The sequence below is a fragment of the Tenrec ecaudatus genome, chromosome 7 (assembly GCF_050624435.1).
Source record: "Tenrec ecaudatus isolate mTenEca1 chromosome 7, mTenEca1.hap1, whole genome shotgun sequence".
NCBI lineage: Eukaryota > Metazoa > Chordata > Mammalia > Afrosoricida > Tenrecidae > Tenrec > Tenrec ecaudatus.
This window is the reverse complement of record NC_134536.1, coordinates 90,836,494-90,856,242: the sequence shown is the minus strand read 5'-3', so window position 1 is coordinate 90,856,242 and position 19,749 is coordinate 90,836,494. Positions and strand designations below refer to the sequence as shown.

The 19,749-nt window shown below is 39.1% G+C and overlaps 1 protein-coding gene across 2 annotated transcripts in view; it reads right to left on the bottom strand.

Moving 5' to 3' along the window:
- Positions 1-830: 830 nt before the first annotated feature.
- Positions 831-19,749, bottom strand: part of ME1 (malic enzyme 1) — a 178,169-nt gene continuing 159,250 nt past the window's right edge. For both annotated transcript variants that reach the window (XM_075554825.1, XM_075554826.1), the window contains exons 10-14: positions 17,662-17,767; positions 16,603-16,745; positions 13,168-13,341; positions 3,070-3,168; positions 831-1,173 (exon numbers count right to left, since the gene is read on the bottom strand). In XM_075554825.1, the coding sequence (XP_075410940.1) occupies positions 1,003-1,173; positions 3,070-3,168; positions 13,168-13,341; positions 16,603-16,745; positions 17,662-17,767 (693 nt within the window). In that variant the 3' untranslated portion in view covers positions 831-1,002. The remainder of the gene's footprint in view (positions 1,174-3,069; positions 3,169-13,167; positions 13,342-16,602; positions 16,746-17,661; positions 17,768-19,749) is intronic.

Below are 19,749 nucleotides of genomic sequence, written 5' to 3'. Positions count from 1 at the left end.
CTCTTCAGGCAGCCCTTTCCCAAACAGCTGATGCACTGTCCATCCCAGCCTGCTCACTGCGTAGGCTGTACAAAACTGCAAGTACCAACCTCTGGTAGAGGCCACTGTCTTAAAAGGCCCTGTCGCAAAGGTGTGATCGCTGAGAGATAGGGCATTTGGTCAGGGGAAGTAAAGTTACCTTTAGAAGAAATTTTTGACTGAGGACTATTCATAAGATGAATAATAATTGCCAAAAAATATCTAAATCTAAAGTTGCATAATACATGATCTTATTTAGAAATTTAAAAATTCAATTGCACAAAATGAGCCAACAGCATCTAGGACTGGGATAAAGATACCTGAGAGTGATTTTTCTCTAGGCAGCAAAATAACTGTAATTTTTGTTTTAGCAAGATATAATCAATCCTTAAATTAATTTTTTGTTTTGATTTACGAAGTAGATTTTTAATACAAGGGTCAACAAAAGAACTGTGGGTTTTAAGGCTGATCAAATTCATTTATAATTGTTTTTTCCATTAGTTAAAAAAACAAAAGGGAAAAACCCTGTTGACCTTGAATTCATTCTGAATCATAAAACCTAAAAGGACAGGACAGAGGGGAAACACCCCGCACGTCTCCCAGGCTGTCAGTCTCTGTGGTAGCAGACTGCTACAGCTGGTGGGGTTGAGCCTTCAGTTAGCAGCCTTCCTGACCACTTGCCACCAGGCCTCCTTCCCATCAGTTCTCTCTGTAAAAATGGTGAGATTCACAGGAGTAGGCACAATAGCTTTTTAAGAAATTTTGAGAAAAATTAAGATAAACACCACAAGTAAAACACAAATGAAACCAAATTGTGTTGTGTAATGTTTATTCTAATTTACATTCATATTCATCTATAAATTATTAAATTGTTTAGGTAGTTCCCTTAATTAAAGCATTTTATGAATCATTATAAAAGAATCTAATTTTTGAAAATTATTAAAGATTTCAAGATCTCAGTTATGGAGTTAGAAATGTCAGTGATTACTGGTCAACTTTGGTCTGTATTTTCTGAGCCTCTTTAGGCCAGGAATAGCAATCAGGTAGAATCTGGTCATAATCAGCATTGTACATTTGGGAGCAGACAAATGCTTTCTTGTTGGGGGGTTCAGGATAAACTGTGGCTGTCTTTTCCTGGTATGCATCTTTCACAATCTAAAAATAAGAAAATAGAATGAATTATTTTACTACTAAATATAGGTGGTGATGAGAACGGGGAGGAACACTTTTGTCATTTATTTAACAAATACTCTGTTGTTCATAACTTACTGGTTTACAAAAATTATGTTATAATAAAAGTACACCTATATAGGGGGATATAAAATAAAAATGCAATCATAAATCACTGAGCAAGAGGTTATTGGCAACTAAGTGAGGTGTGAACAATTTAGATAAATTCAAGTGTGATCACAGCAGGTATCCTCAGATAATCAATTTTGGAAATGGAATAATTAACTAGAACTAAAGACCTGAAAATTCTATCAAACTTGATACTCACGAATTTTCAAGAGTCCTTTCTTTGTCTGATAGCACAAAACCTCTCTATTTATGGCAGGACCTTTTAATCCTGTCCACCTAATTTACGTGGACACCATGGTCAAGGTGTACTGGTCCTTGCCTAGCCAACATCGTTGACTCTCGTCTCCATATCTTTGAGTTATATTCACAGCTCTGGTCCCCAATCCAGGGACCTGTCAATGCTGGCCTCCTCCTTTCCTGGCTACCCACCACAGAGCCAACCTCTGGGTTTACTGTAATATCATACTTTTCCTAACCTGATTTGGTGCCACTAAAGAATGTCATAATTACTCGTTTTTCTTTCAGACTTCTTCTCATCATTCCCAAAAGGCAACTCCAAACGTTCTCCTGTTTTTAACTCTCAATTTGATGCTACCCTACTGAGAATATTCTAACTAGGAAGGAACCATCTAAATGCCCCCATTCAAACTGTCTCTTCTACGTCGTCAAGCATGCTCTTTTCCCTACTTTCTCAAACAAATAGATTTTCCACCTAGTCAAAATTAATCATTCCATATGTGCTAGAAAAATAACTGAGGAGACAGTTGCATGATAGACTTACCTAAATATATTTAATTTAGAAAAATCTCAGAATGATTAAGTATCTCTTTTCTCAATGTAAGATTATGCATTTATGAAAAATCATAAAGACTATACAGTTTCATGATTAAATGTTTTTGAAAGATCAGGAAACAAAAGTATGAGTATATCATGATTTTAATGATGTTATAAAAGCAAGTAGGCTTATGAAAAGAGATTGGAAGCATAGATATCAAAAAGATGATAGTACTTGTGCTATCAGAGATGGTCACAAGACCAATTTTAGTAGTGCAAGAAGTCAGAGGGGAGTTGGGGAAGCAAGAAAATATAAGCCACTCAGAGTTTGGCATTGGCACATAATACATAATTAGCAAGCAAATTATCTAACCTTTTTAGAAGGAATATTTGTATATTGAAACATCTAAATTCCAATCAATAAGACTGAATTCAAAATGATGTTTAAATAAACTTGCTAATAGTTTGAAACATCAATTTTTAACTGGGAATGATTTTGCAGCCCAGGGGACAGATATTTGGCAATGCCATTCATTATTCTACTTCCCAGGATTATCCACCATGACTTAAGTCATGTAAAAGACTATCAGGAGCTATACATGGAGACAATGGAAAAAAGATAATAAGGTGGTGGTTGAAAGCCTAAATATCAATGTACCACATCTGCAAGCACTTTGGGGAAAACTACAAGAGTGATATGGAAAAGCATAACTAAAATAGTTGAAATGGGAAACCTTATGGAAAAGAATCCCCGGTGAATTATTCTGTAATTGTGGAAGGAAAAGGGAAAGAAATAATTCAGTCCAATTTTTCCAATCTTCCCTAATAGTCCAGCCTGGTTCTTCGGCTCTACTGCGGCACCATGCCTCATTTCTCTGACTTCTCATGCAGTCCATTGATCTTCTAGGTGTACTTTTCAAAGACAATGATTTGGGGTACTTAAAAAAATAGATAAGGAAACAAAAATAATGGTCTTACCTTTTCTGCAATTTTCAGAGAAACCTCCCTAATGCTGCTCAAAGGAGGATAAAGCCGGCCCTCTTCCAAGTGCTTATCTGACACTTGCTGAGCTATAACCTTGAGAGGGAGGGAGAGAAACAAGCCTTTACATTGCAAATAATATAACGTGGTATTAAGGAGGAATGAAGAGTCTATTACAAGAAATGGTTATATATAATATATAAACTCAAATTGCTTTCATGCATCTAATTTTGTCTCCTCATATTATTTATTGTAGAAAAAGCCAAGAGAGACTTGGAAATTGATTTCCATTTTGACAAATGAAGGGGGGGGGGTGGCAGGAAGGATGAAAGCAGGAAGATAGAAAAGGTCCGTGAGAGGAGAGGGGAGAAGGGGTCGAGGGTGATCCTGCCATTGTGCTAGCTCACGAGGTCTTGTACAGGAAGTTGTGCCTTTGAGTCAGCCCCATACCTTGGTTACCACATTCACAAGTGAACAAGATGCTGTCCAGTTCTGCAATATACCACAAGTGGCTGCACATTGGACTACTGGGAACCGTAAGGCTTTCATTGGTTGATTTTTGGAAGGAGATCACTAGCCCTGTTTTTGTAGTCTAGCTTAGTCTGAAGTTCACCAACAAAATAGCAACAGAACCCCAAATTCAACCTTAGAGGACAGAGTAAAATTGCTCCATGTAAGTTCTAAGTCTGTGATATTTACAGAAGCACCTTTCTTCCACAAAGAAGCTGGTAAGCTTGAATTGCTGGCCTTTTGGTTATTGGCCAAGTGCTTTAATCATAGCAATACTGGTTTTCCTGTTCAACATCAAAGTAACCCACAAGTTCCCACTAAAAGACTGGAATTGGATGTGCATGAGGGCCAGTAGTGAAGAACTGAACCCAGGTCTCCTATATAGAAGTGAAAATTCTACTATGAAACCTCAGTGCCTTCAGGCACAAGAAATAGAGTAATTTCAGAGTTTATTTCTAAGTCAAACAAGATTAAATTATTTCTTGAGCCCTCTTTTTTGTTTGTTTTTTAATCGCTTTATTAGGGGTGCATACAACTCTTATCACAATCCATACATACATCAATTGTGTAAAGCACATCTGTACATTCATTGCCCTCATCATTCTCAAAACATTTGCTCTCCACTTAAGCCCCTGGCATCAGCTCCTCATTTTTTGCCCTCCCTCCCTGCTCCCCCCTCCATCATGAACCCTTGATAATTTATAAATTTTTATTTTGTCATATCTTGTCCTGTTCGATGTCTCCCTTCACCCACTTTTCTGTTGTCCGTCCCCAGGGAGGAGGTCACATGTAGATCCTTGTAATCGGTTCCCCCTTTCAAACCCACCCTCCCTCTACCCTCCCAGTATCGCCACTCACCACTGGTCCTGAAGGGATCATCCGCCCTGAATTCCCTGTGTTTCCAGTTACTATCTGAACCAGTTCCAGTTCCTATCCTCTGGTCTTGCCAGACTTGCAAGGTAGAACTGGGATCATGATAGTTGGGGGGGGGGGGGGTGAGGGGAGGAAAAGCATTTAGGAACTAGCAGAAAGTTGTATATTTCATCGTTGCTACATTGCACCCTGACTGGTTCGTCTCCTCCCCGAGAACCTTTTGCAAGGGGATGTCCAGTGGCCTACAAATGGGCTTCGGGTCTCCACTCCACACTCCTCCCCTCATTCACTATGGTAAGATTTTTTGTTTTGATGATGCTTGATAACTGATCCCTTGACACCTTGTGATTGCACAGGCTGGTGTGCTTCTTCCATGTGGACTTTGTTGCTTCTGAGCTAGATGGCCGCAGACACTATATCTTTTGATAGCCGGGCACCATCAGCTTTCTCGGCCACATTTTCTTATGCGCCCTTCTTGAGCCCTCTTAAGGCATGGGTTGGACACGGAGTAAGGAAAACCAAAGAAGACTTAATGCCTTTGAATTATGGTGCTGACAAAGAATACTGAATTGCCAAAAGAACAAACCTATCTTGGAAGAATGTTCCTTAGAAGAAAGGATGGTAAGACTTCATCTTACATGTACTTTGGACATTCTTTCAGGAGAGACCAGTGCCCAGACAAAGATACCGTGCTTGGTAAAGTAGAGGGGCAGCAAAAAACGAGGAAGATTCTTGACAAGATGCATTGACACAATGGGCTTAAAATTAAGAACCATTGTGAGGATGGTGCAGGCCTAAGTAGTGTCTCCTTCTGTTGTACACAGGGTCACTGTGAGTAAGAACCATCTCAATGGCACCCAACAACTGGCATCCAGGCATAGCAAGGAGGGATAAGCATTGGGCTGCTAACCTGCAAGGTCGGTGGTTCAAACCCACCAGCCACTCAAGAAAAATCAGACTGTCAGTTCCATAAAGACTTAATCTCAGAAACCCTAGGGTTACTATGCATTGCATTGGACCCGATGACAGGTTTTGGATGTTGTTTGTTTACTGGGATAGAAAGGTGTAAGCAGGTTCTTTGAAGTTCTCTCTCTTTTTTTTAACTGTTTAAGTTTTAGAGTTGTAAATTCTTTTTTTTAAACATTTTATTAGGGGCTCATACAACTCTTATCACAATCCACACATAAACATACATCAATTGTATAAAGCACATCCATACATTCTTTGCCCTAATCACTCTCAAAGCATTTGCTCTCCACTTAAGCCCTCTGTATCAGGTCCTCTTTTTTTCCCCCTTCCTCCCCGCTCCCCCCTCCCTCATGAGCCCTTGATAATCCACAGATTGTTATTTTGTCATATCGTGTCCTATCCGGAGTCTCCCTCCCCGCCTTCTCTGCCGTCCATCTCCCAGGGAGGAGGTCACATGTGGATCCTTGTAATCAGTTCCCCCTTTCCAACCCACTCACCCTCCACTCTCCCAGCTCGCCCCCTTGAAGTTCTCTTATGCAATGTGAATTATTTAATATGTCTCTTCGAGTTAAATATAGGACACTCAACAGGTATAACACTACAGAGAGATTAAAAAGCTGTTCCTTTCTTGAGAGATTATAATTCAGGAAGGTAACAGAAAAATTTAAAAATAAAAGAGAAGACAGTCCAGGTTAAAGGTGAAATAAATGTGACTATTAAGAAATCCAGAGGTTTCATAGGGAGGTTTATGTCTGGAATTGTAGGAAGGCCAAGGCGTCGACAACCAGGAGGGTGAGCATTCAAGGCAGAAGACAGGGTGAGACCACAGGCAAAGATTAGAGGCTAGCAGGCTAGAGTGTGGTAATTTGGGGGAGATGAATGAAATGATCAGAATAGGTACAACGCCAGTGATAAATAAAGAAGTTTGGTTTAAATCACATGGATTATTGATTTGTCATTAAAGATATTTACTTAAAGGTTGAAAGGAAGAGGGGAAATAAATTAATAGTATAACTGCTATTTGATAAAAAATACATAAAAAATAAAATGTTTGGACAAGTTACTTAACCTTTTCTAAGCATCACTTTTGTCACTGGCAATACTTTTTGATTCAGAATTTAATGAACTAATGCTACCAAATAACTTACTACAATGTCTGACAATGTATGTGTTCGATGAGTTGGAATCGAGCTTGGTCTTGTGAACCTTGGTGGTGTACTTGGCCTGATAACCAAAAGGCCAGCAGTTAGAAACCACCTGCTACTCCAAAGGGGAAAGATGAGGCTTTCTGTTCCCTTACAGAGTTTGTCTTAGCAACCTACAGGGCCACACTAATCTGTCTTACAGGGTTGCTCCAAGTCAGAATTTGCAGAATGGCAGTGAGGTTGTTGTTGTTGTTTTAACTTAGTAAAAGAGAACAAGCCATGCCCTGGTCTTGCTGGATTTGTAAGGTAGAATTGGGTTATGATAGTTGGGGGGGGGGGGAGCATTAAAGAACTAGAGGAAAGTTGTCTGTTTCATCAGTGCTATACTGCACTCTGACTGGCTTGTCTCTTCCTTGTGACCCTTCTACAAGGGGCTGTCCAATTGTCTATAGAAGGGCTTTAGGTCTCCACTCTGCAAACCCCCTCATTCACATTGATATGATTTTTTTTGTTCTGGGTCTTTGATGCCTGATACCTAGTCCCATCAACACCTCATGATCACACAGGCTGCTGTGCTTCTTTCATGTGGACTTGGTTGCATCTCAGTTAGATAGCCACTTGTTTATCTTCAAGTCTCCAAGACTCAAGATACTATATCTTTTGATAGCCAGACAGCATCCATTTTGTCTTCAGTGATAATATCCAGAAGCTGAGCATCACGGAATGCGAGGTTACTAGAAAAAAGTGTTCTTGGCATTGAGGGAGTACTTAAGTAGAAGTTCAATGTCCGTCTGTTACCTTAATATTTAACATATAAATATATGTACATTGGTCTATTTCCCTATCGTTATATATATTATTATATTTACATATGTACATGCCTGCATGTAGACCTCTAAAAATGTCCTTTACCTCCTAGTTCTTCTCTATATTTCCTTTTACTTTCCTCTTGTCCCATAGTAATTCCTCTCGGTTACATTGCCCTTGATCAAGCTGGTTAACTACAAAAGAGCATTCATACAAAGGTAAGTTCTATTTGATTCAACCCAAGTATGAGGCTAAGTCAAAAAGCATTGCTACTAGGTTTCCAATTGGTACATCAAAAACCAACCAACCAACTAAATTCGCTGCCCTCAAGCCGATGTCAACTCATAGCAACCCACCAGAGCAGGGTGGAACTGGCCCTGTGTGTTTCTTATAGGAGCTGCAAGTCCTGTCTTCCCCCTGCAGAGGTTGGTGGTGTAGAACTGCACCTTGCAGTTATAGGAGCTGCAAGTCCTGTCTTCCCCCTGCAGAGGTTGGTGGTGTAGAACTGCACCTTGCAGTTAACAGCCCAACACATAACACTACACCATCGGGGCGCCTCTATCCATACATACACAGAGAAATCGGCCTAGGGAGATGCTGCTGTAGGGGCTTGCTCTTCTTTGCCCCTTGTACAGCTGGGGACAGTCAGACACCCAGCGTCAACTGTTTTCTTCCACAGAAAGGGTTTCAATGACATTCTAGTAGGATGCCCTTGCAATCGTTGAAGAAGGAGCAGGTGCATTGTTGTGACAGGGAAAAAAATCTCTAAAAGGAGTACTTTAGAGCAGAGCAGTGGTTCTCAGCCTTCCTCATGCCGTGACCCTTTAATACAGCTCCTCATGTGGTGGTGACCCCCAACCATAAAGGTATTTTCGTTGCTACTTCATCACTGTCATTTTGCTACTGTGATGAATCGGGTGACCACTGTGAAAAGGTCGTTTGACCCCCCAAAGGGGTTGTGACGCACAGGTTGAGAACTGCTGCTTTAGAGGATGCTAAAAATGCTGTTTTGAAACAGGATAACTTGAAATGCACAGAATTCTTCAGGGGAGGATGAGAGAGATGGAAACTTCACCTTCAGAAGTGTGTGGACATAGAAGGGGAGTACATCAAAACACAACAGTCTTATATTTTGAGATATTTTTTTGTTTAGTAAAGATTTCTATCAGGGGCTTAAGGGGAGAGAGCAAATGTTTTGAGAATAATGAGGGCAATGAATGTACAAATGTGTTCTACATAATTGATGTATGCATGGATTGCAATAAGAGTTGTATGAGCCCCTAATAAAATGATTTTTAAAAGATTTCTATGATTTTGTAGTAATACCTTTTATTGGTCCTCCTATTTACTTTCGGCTATGTGCTTGGTAAATGAAAGGTTCAGCTAAAAAGAGGAAGATCCTCAAGAGATGGACTGACACAGTGGCTGCAACAACGGGTTCAAGCACAACAACTGGGCGAGGCCACATCAGGCAGTGCTTTGATCGGTTGTAGATAGGGCCGCTAGGAGTCGGAACTAACTCTATCGCACCCACATGTGCTTAGCACTGTGTTATATGCAAGTGGAGCCCCAAAGAAATATAAAATACATACACATATAATTCTAATAAAGTAATTTTAAATTTAATTGTAGAGCTAACTCAAGTTTTTAAAACTTGAAGTTCTCAAGAGCACACTAAAAGTGACTAAAATTAAATGTCAAAATATTCAATAAAGACAGCTGAAATGAAGAAAAATGATGAGCCAGAATAGTCATCTAAAGATTCAAGGATGAGGCTGCACTTAAAACAGTGCCCTGAAAAATAGAGCTTAGATACCAGAAACGACACCAAATTCCCTGCCATCAAGTTGATTCGGGCAGGGAATTCAGTAAGAGTTGAAGAGTTTCTAAGAGTTTAATTCCTTAGTGGAATAAAAGAGTGTGGTCTTTCTCCCAAGAAGGAGTTGGTGGTTCTGAACTGCTGACCCTGAGGTTAGCAGCCCAACACAGAACCACTACACCATCAGGGTTTAGATAGGGGCTTTCCAGACAGGTACGTACAATACATGGTTTGTTGAAGACTGTGAGGTAAAGGTGAAAAACCATCAAGCTCTCGGCTGTGGTGTCTGCCTCTAAGGGGGCTGACTGCTAATGGGGCTGTGAGTCTGGAAGGTGAGGGCTGGAGTGAGCACAGTTTAACTGTGTGCATCTGAAAGCACAGCAAGGTATGTTGACAGGCTTGGCAGTTTGAAACCACCCATTGCTCTGTGGGAGAAACAGAGGCTTCTTACTTCTATAAAGAGTTAGAATCTTGGAAGCCACAAGAGCAGTTCTCCCCTACCCCACAGGATCCCTGTGAGTCAGAAGTGACTTAACGGGAGTGAAATACAGCAGAGATGGGAGCTAGGGAAAGAGATGGGAATGGGGACATTAGAATGAAGTTAATGAAAACATTATGAAAATGAATTATTGAATATATAAGATCTCTGAAATTTATAAAAATGTAGAAGAGACTCTCTACTCACTAACTCACTCACTCTCTACTCACTAACTCACTCACTCTCTACTCACTAACTCACTCACTCTCTACTCACTAACTCACTCACTCTCTACTCACCAACTCACTCACTCTCTCCTCACTAACTCACTCACTCACTCTCTCCTCACTCACTCATACTCTCTCCTCACTCACTCACTCAATCTCTACTCACTCTCTACTCACTAACTCACTCTCTACTCACTCACTCACTCTCTACTCACTCACTCACTCACTGTCTCAAAAAAAATGTAGAAGCAAAAATGAATGTTAAAAGAAAAAAATCCTTAGTGAAATGGATATGAAAAAGAAACAAAGAAAACCACAAAAGAGCCAAAATAGACTTTGTATGAAAAATAGGAGTGTTGCATGGAAACCTAAGAGGAAATCTTTGAAAATGCCAAACCAAAGATGAAGTCAGAGAGATCGCTGGGTATGATGACAATGACATTGCTGGTAGCACCACATTTTATTATTTTTCTTTAGTTTTTTTTTTTTTAGTACTGATCATTACTTTTCCTGTTTAGAATTGGGGATAGGGGGGCGAACGACTGTTAAAAAATTTGTCACTAGAGGGTGCTAGAGTCATTTAAGAAAAATCACTGGCTATTGTAAGATGCACGTTTTTTCCTGCCCCTTTTCTGATGTAACTTACAATGACAAGGAGTACAATATCCTCAGTTTACAAACATAAAAACTTGCTTAGGAATTAGGAACCTACTTATGTTTGATGCTTATTTCTTTAGTTAAAGTCTGAAAGATGAGCTGTCATTTTTTCTACTACAGAAATGAAAAAGGTTAGAAATGAAATGTTTCTCTAAAAGAATGCCCAATGCTAAAATTTCGGGTTAGATCAGTAACAAAGCATCTATCAGCATCCTGGAGTGTCATCGTCAGAATGGAAAGATAGTAAAGATGGTAAAAAAATAGCATCATAGCCATTAATGTTTTTGTTAAGTTTAGTCATAGTGTCGTAGTTTAATTTTAAGTGACGAAATTAGCTTGTTTTTGTATGAACAGTATCGTGTTTAAGTTAGAAAATATCACAAATCTGATGAACATTCTGAGAACTTGAAGCATGCAATCAATAGCACTTAAATACAACTGTAGAGATTGTGTAATTGGGATGTTCTGCTGCGCGCAGTGTTACCACCACCACCACCAGATAAAATAAATAATTAAAAACCCAAATGCAGGATTTTAGATTTTACAACTATATGCCAAACACCTACGTCCAACACCGCATTGTCTCCATGGGAGTCGGAGGGCAAAGGGAAACGATGCAGTCATGATACCTGTTATCCTGTGAGTAAGAAAGGCCTTTGTCTCTGACCTGAAAGCATCAAGTTCTCTCCCCATAGCTGTGCAACTAGAAGGCAAGCATGTGAGGTGAAATCTCAAGAGTTTTTACAGTTCTTGACAGCATGAGTTTCCTCAGTACATGGGTTCTCTTATGTTATTAGCATCTTTCCTGGAAACAAAAACCTTCAAACTCACAGCCACTGAGTTGACGCCAACTCACAGCAAACATTTCCTGAAGGCTCACACCAAAGCCCACTTCTCACTCTTGTAATAATTTCAAGTCCAGTCTAGTTGCCATGGAGTGAGTCTGATTCGCGATGCCCTCTAAGTGTCAAAGTAGAACTGTGTTCCCTAGGTTTATAAAGGCTGATTATTTGAAAGTAGGTTGCCAGTTCTTTCTTCCAAGGCACCTCTAGGTAGATTTGAACTTCCAACCTTTGTGCTAGCATCTGACAGCATTAATTAGTCGCACCACCCAGGTACTTCTTAAGTATTTTAGAAATGCCTAATTTCCTGTTTAAATTTGCTTTCTGCTAAAAAGAGTTGTTTCTGTTTTCTGTACTGAACCCTGATTGATAAACATGCTATATCATGCCAGAATGTCATTTTAAGTCTTCTAAATGTCATTATTGTGGGAAAGTTCTCAATAAAGAAATATTTGTCACTTAATTGTTACTGACAAATAAAATTTTTTTAACTGTCTCCATACTATCACAGAGTTCTTGAAAGTGTGATGATGAAAGAGGGTTCCTTTTAAGAAAATACAACCAAGTTTTCTACTGGCTACAGAAAATCAATCTTTTAATAGAAATTCATTATGAACCCTCAACTCTTCTTTGGAAAAGATATTCTCTTCTTCAAGCTTTATATGTTCTAGAGAATAAGCAAGGATTATGGGGTGGGGGTGGGGGGAATCAGACAATTACATGGAGCACCAACGAAGTAAAACCACTTGGAATGGCTCTTCTATTCAAAGTCTTTGTAAGTCCCACTAAGTGACTGGGTGGGAGCATACAAATCAGGTGTGAAAAACTCTGATTTAGATATTAGTCATTTTGCCATTCCTCGGGGTATAAGCATGAATCTATAGAGTCAGCAAGTGGAATAAGGGTTTTGGAAGGAGAGGGACACAGAGGGGTTGGGGTGTGGTAAATCGGTGATGACCATATAGAAAAAGACTGTTTGGGGTCACAAATGTACAACTCTGCCGGATGTGATTGAACTAGGGAATGATTTAATATGTGTATTAATCCCAATCAGTTGAAAACAAAAAAGAGAGAGCCATCTTGGAAGCAGGCACAGAGGAATCCCATGAAGAGTCGCCAGCAGAGCATGTGTGAAACCCTTGCCTGCAGAGGCAGAGAGAACCAAAGTTGCAGCCCCGAGACCACGACATAAAGCAGAGAAGCAAGGCCGAGGCAGAGCCGCAGTGGCTTCCCAGCCCTCAGACTATGTCAGACTGAGCGCCTCAGGCAGGAGGCTGGCTTTCAGAGTGAGGTGCCTGTGGGCATTGGCCAGCACTAAGGGAGCTTTGTAACAAGTGCAGGAGCAGGCCGAATGACCCTGCGGCTAAGAGGCCAAGGATCCGAGAGACATGCCCGCTCCAGGCTGAAAAGAAACACTGCCCAAAGGCTGTCTCCTTAATGTTTTCAGGTCCTGACTGCTAGTAAGCCCCTCCCCCATGATGGTGGATATGACCTGTGACGTTTGTGTAACTATTGAGATGGATTATCAAACCAGCAGAGAGGGAAAGTATTGTAGGAGGGCTGCGGGTACTAGAGCAGGGTAAGGAAGTTGACAGGTGGAGGCTTGTCTGACATCTGCCTCACCGTAGTTATCCTCGGGCAGAGATGAAGCTGTACTCTCCTTCCCCTTGTGTAGTTGGAAGAGGTCAGAGGTCAGATATAGCACTACTCAATTCCTAAAGCTCATTGTATTTCACTGCCTTGACAAATGTAGAGTATTTTTCAGTACCTCCGCAGTTGTGAGAAAGATCTTATCCGTGATGTTCCTCAATCCACATGCGACAACACCCAGAGCAACTCCAGGGAACACGTATGAATTGTTGCCTTGGCCAGGATACAAGGTCCGTCCGTTTGGAAGAGTGACGGGATCAAAAGGACTGCCACTGGCAAAAACTGCACGCCCCTACAACACAGGCACACAACCACTTATTTTCCAAAGGAGGATTACTATACCAGTTAAAAGCAGACATGCATAAATGTAAAAACAGGACTGCCTCATTGTCAAAATATAGCTATTTTTAAAGAAATCTAATGTTTCATTAATTCCCTAATTATCTGAGCAAATGTTTGTGATGTTGGATAATACATTCCTGAGTGGGTTGTTATTACTGTTTGCTGATCCCAAGAGAAGTTTGTAGAATACTGTATACTCCAAGACTACTGCTCTGTTATCTCCAGGGGCCCACTGAAGGCCCACCAACTATATGACATAGAATTCCAATTCTAGACTTTTGAAAATAAAAAGTGACAGGTCAATAGTAAGCTATTGGAAATACTGATAGTTTAGACTAGAGTTTAGTGACCCAAACACTTCCAAAATAATCATTTGGACAAATTCCATTTCTATATCATAAAGAGCAATTTGGAAAATACTGTAAGGAATGAACCCATTATCATAAGTGTGATTAGCAACCAAGGGGGGAAATAGGTTACTAACATTTGTCAACAATGAATGTTTTGTTAGTGTTTAGTCTTGATACATATTTTTTGAGGACATTCATTGAAACGACATTATCTTGAGGTCTGCTATGTTAATTAGCATGCCAAAGAGCTAATCAAAAGGAAGGCATATGTTGTATCTGAATGGGTGAGAGTTGTGATACAGTTGAGTTTTAGCTTCCAAAATATAAATAGAAAACTCAATTATAATAATAATTGGTTAAAATTCTATAAGATCTAAAGCAACAGATTCCCAAAGCATAGCTTAAATGATGATAACTCACTGCCATCAAGTCAATTTTGACTCACAGCGATTCTATAAGTGAGGGTCAAACTGCCCCTTCCGGTCTCCAGGACACTACATCTTTATGGGAGTCGACAGCATCACTTTCCTCCCACAGAGTGGTTAGTGGGTTCAAAGAGGTGACTTTGTGGTGAGCAGCTCAGTAGACATTAGTGTCAGCTTAATATTCATTTTTTAAAAGATGTTATGACTTTTGTCTCATTTTGAAGTTATATAATATAAAGATTCAATCTTCTTTGGAATACAAAAATGAAAATATCTAGAGATTCTCTTGTAGGTGTCTACAAAACAATGGATTTCTTGTGAAAAATCAGGTTTTGTTTTAAGATAGTTCTGAAACTTTTATTTCTATCTAGCAGATTTAATAAATATTTCATTGCAAGTAACTTTCTGATATAAAGATTTGAAAATCATAATAAAGAAAAAGGACTGCAGGGGGAGCGGGGAGGGAGGGGGAAAAAACAAAGAGGACCTGATGCAAAGGGCTTAAGTGGAGAGCAAATGCTTTGAAAATGATTGGGCAGGGAATGTATGGATGTGCTTTATACAATTGATGTATGTATATGTATGGATTGTGATAAGAGTTGTATGAGCCACTAATAAAATGTAAAAAAAGAGGAGAAAAAAAGGAAATGATTAGGGCAAAGGATGTACAGATGTGCTTTATACAACTGATGTATGTATATGTATGGACTGTGATAAGAGTTGTATGAGGCCCTAATAAATTGTTTAAAAAATAAAAAAGAAAAATGACTGCAACATTATATAAGCTGGTATATACCCCTCCCCCCTTTCCTTGCTATTCTTCTTGCCTGTCTTTCTAGAATCACCGTATTTCAAAGAAAATGAAATGGAATAAATGATAGTTAAACATATATTTATATATATACTGTTCTTTTGGAGAAGGCAATCTAGCCACACCATTTTTAAGTGATAATTTTCAAGGTTCAATGATCTCTTTTGTAACTCTTTCACCTGTGCTTGCAGAGCTAAAACCCCTGTCCAGACCAAAAAGCAGACCTTCCTGTGTTTTGTAACCCTTTGGCTGAACCGGAGATTAAATTTTCAGGCTGTAAAATGATTTAAAAATCTATGTATGACCAAACAAGAGTACCACATAAGATTATAAGAAAGAACACTAGTTATTTTAGATACATTTATATCACACAAATTTAAAAGCCCAACTACATAAAATTATGTAATTTAGTTTATGTTTAGGGACAATGAAACTCTGAAGCCTTGAGGTCAGCAGCAATACAAGACAAAACCACTAATCAGACACTTATTTTTCACTATTATGGGCATGGCATCATGCTAACATCTTGTTATTGCTCAGGGAGACTTTGGGTGTTGTTTTTAGGATTTAAAAATTACTGAAGAATGTGAGGCATATTCTCCAATCTATAGTTATAATTTTTAATTATTGGGGACACTGATGTTATGAAAGACAACATTAAGTTCAATGATGAGTATTTAAGGATATAATTTAAAGAAGTTGAGTCATCAGTGCTGATTTGTAGAGTGAGATAACTTGAGGGCATGTTTAACTTTTCTAGTTCACTATAGATTTATTTCTGAAATAAAAATGTTAGGTACATATGACTCAGCCGTTATTTTTCTACAAGGACATTTTCAAGTATTGGAAGAGAAAAGAAGACATTTGCCAAATATCTGTCAAATATATATTCATACAAAAATGGTATAATAAGTTACTTTTTTGAATCTATGTACTGAGAACTTTTATCCAAGGCTGGCTGGATATCAAGGTAGCCACCCAAAAGTTCCAACCAAGGCATGAAAAATCCAAACCCAAGATTTAGCAAAGCAAAAATAAAATTGTGGTTTTATACTGTATGATTCAGTGTTTTAGAATAGGTAGTTAAAAACCTATTTTAATAAAGCATTTAAAACCAGTATCTTTCCTTTTTATTTAACTTTTATAATATTTCAATCATAGATACTTCAAAGTCACTTGAAAAATATTATCAAGAAAACAGTTTATTTAACTCAGAAAAAAATTTACCAAAAAATATTCATGAAAAGTAAACAGATCTTATTCCTTCTGACCTGTTCACTTTCCTTTCACACTTGGTTGTGTGTATATATATTCGCTCCCTCCCCCACCCCACCAAAAAAAAAACCCAAACAGTTAAGGTGTATATAGGGATCCCTGGTAGGGTAAACTGTCAAGGGTTCATAAACTAACTGAAAGATAGAGGTTTAAACCCTCTTCGAGGTGTCTTGGAAGACAGGCCTAGTGACTGCTTCTGAGACGTTACAGCTTTGAAAACTTGATGGAGGACTCTTAGGGCTGACATGAGTCAGAATCTACAAGAAGTGGAAAGTATCTTAGATACACAGGGCTTTCCTGTAATGAACACAAACTTTGCCATTGATATATCAGCTAAACTTTTGCTTTACCTGAGTTAGTTTATAGCACTGCTCTGCAGAGCATTCTGCTTTGCTAGTTGGATTACTCAAAGCAAAAATAATGGGCCGCTCATTGAAGGCAGCCATATCTTTGAGAATCTGCTCTGTGAATGCACCACCGATCGCAGCCACTCCTAATGAAGAAAGAGAAATCAGAAATTAGGACTATCATTGGCTAGTTCATCTAACAGCCCAATGCCCAGAAAATAATGCAGCATGTCATGCCATTTCTAGCACATCCTCAATGAAATATAGAAGATTCGTTTGTGAAGTGTAGTGATAAAAAGATATGTTTGTTAATGCCAATATTTATTGGGGCTACAATTCTATAAGTAAACACAAAATTACACATGGAACAAACATTATGACACATAATATACTGAGCTATATAGTCTCATAACTTGGAATTGCTTTTTAACTTGGAATTTTTGATTACAGGAATTTGTATCAGGAAAATTAAAATTATGAGTAATATATATTATTTGGCTATAAGTAATCATATGGGCATGTTTCAATCTGTTCAGCTATATATGCTTTATAAAGCAATGTTGACACCTAAGACACGAGGTAATGGTGGTTCCATGGCAGAATTTTTGCCTTCCTGGAAAGAGACCCAAGTTTGGGGCTTGATTCCTGGCCAATGCATGGCACATGAACCTATTACATCATTGTCATTGGAAGTGTGTGTGTTGCTATGAGACTGAAGAAGTTTTAGAAGTGCTTCCAGACAATGATGGATAAAGAATAAAAGATTGTTCATCTACTGCTAAAAATCAACCAATGAAAATCTTACGGTTCAATCATTATGGCCCAGTCTGCAACCAATCATGGGGGTGATGAAAGATTGGGCAGCATTTTGTTCTGTCACACTTAAGATCCCTAGGAGTCTGGGAGCCAACTCAATAACACTTAAGGCAATCACTTGATTCAATTGTTTCATTCATTGAAAGAATTTTAAGAGAAAAAGAAAGTAATTAAGAGAAACAAAGTTAAACTGTGTCCCAAATCTCAGCAAAAAAGAAAATTAAGCTGTCGAACATGCTAGTTTACCTATGAGAGCAGTTGGTTTTAGCTTTTGAACAATGGCCTCTAGGTTCTTCATCTCTTCATGCTCTTGGGCATATTCTTCTTTCTCTTGTGTTACTGAAGCACGTCCCTAAGTGGAGCAAATGAAAATAAATGATGATTCTGCTAAGGTATGTGTAAGTCAAAACTGTTTCAGAATGTTTGATACATTACCAGTACTCATGCTTAACACGTATCTGTATTACATGTTATAGTTCTCCTGACTATCTCTTTTCTGATTCAGTATAATTTCATTGTAACTCATTGTAAAGGAAACAACAGCCCTCACAACTTGACCAACAGACAACGCCATGGTAAATGAAGAGACGAGGGAAGGTGTCAAGGATTTCATTTTACTTGGATCTACAATCAATGCTCATGGAAGCAGCTATTGAAGAATGTAGCTTGATTCCTTGACTGCTGTACACCAATACTGGTGTAAAAAACCTCTTTAAAGTGTCCACTCTGAGGAAAAAGGTGCACTTAACCCAAGCCATATTATTTTCAACCACCTTATATGCATGTGAAAGTTGGAAATGAATAAGGATGACCACAGAAGAATCAATGCATTTGAATTATGGTGTTGCTAAAAAATATCAAAAGTATGGATTGCCAAAAGAACAAACAGATCTGTCTGAGAGGAAGCAAAGATGATGCGACATGCTATCAGGAGAGATCAGTCTTTGGAGAAGGACATAATGCTTGGTAAAACGAAAGCACAACACAAAGAGAAAGCCCCTCAACAATGCAGATGAATGATATGAATATGCATTATTAACACAGTGGCTGCAACAATGGCTCAAACAGAACAGTAATTGTGAGGATGTTGCAGGACAGGCAGTGTTTCATTCTATTGTGTATAGGATTGCTAGGAGTCCAAATGACTTGATGGTACCCAACAACAACAAGTTTATTTAATTTCTCAACAAGTAGCATTGATGCATTAGACAATAGTCCAGACAATGGAGGTCTAACGGTCAACAAAGTCCCTTCCTAATTTAATCCTAAACATTCTAAGTCTACTCAGAAACCAGCATTAGCAAATGGGAATGCACAATGTGATTTAAATAACAACATTGCTTACTGTACATTAATACAGCAGTGTTTTAGTATTTGGAGTTAGTTTTAGCTGAACTACCAATTTATGTGCCCTTAAGAATGAAAAATGACCTCTGGTTTGAGCAGTGGGCTACACACAGGGCTGCTAACCAAACGGTCAGCAGTTCAAAGCCACCAGTGATTCCACAAGAGCAAGATGAAGCTTTCCACTCCTGTAGCAAGATTTACAGTCTTGAAAGCCCATGAGGGCAGTTCTACTCTGTCCTATAGGCTTGTTATGAGTCAGAATTGACTTGATGACAGTGAGTTTGAGTTTTTTGAGAGAAGAATAAAAAGTGATGTTGTGTTTGTATAATGTTAATTATAAATGGAAAATCATGTTTACATCACAATATATGATATGATATAAATGTTCACTTTTCTAGGTGCCTCCATGACAAAATGTCTAAATTCTCAGTTGCTGAGAGAAGGTCCGTGGTTAGAACATGCAACCGAAACTCTGTGGGAGGAAACCCGGGGGATCTGCTCCTATAGAGTACAGCCTTGGAAACCCTCCGGGCCGCTGAGTGTGGTACTGCGTCCGACAGGGGTACTCTGTGTCCGAATTAACTTGACAGCAAGCATTACAGCACGAGCTTTCTGAAGAAGTACCCTGGTGATTTTAAGTTTTGCCTGAGACTGCCATGTGTTGCCCAGGAGACAACATCTAATTTGAATGTTCAAACTACACATTTTAAGATCTTTTGGCCACACAATAAATCACACCCTACATTTACATAGTCATTTACAGCTCTAAGTTGCTTCGACATCTTTCATTTAGTCCCTTCGGCAATCTTGAGACACAGAGGAACACTGACACTCAGAGATATTAATCACTTGTCCAAAGCAAGTGACTATATTGGACGGGAACGCCTTCCCAACGCAGCACTTGGCCGTCCTGGAGAAGAAGCTCTACAGATGGTAAACATCCAAGTGGCCAATCCCCAGAGTGGACCATATTTGTATTGTAAAAGG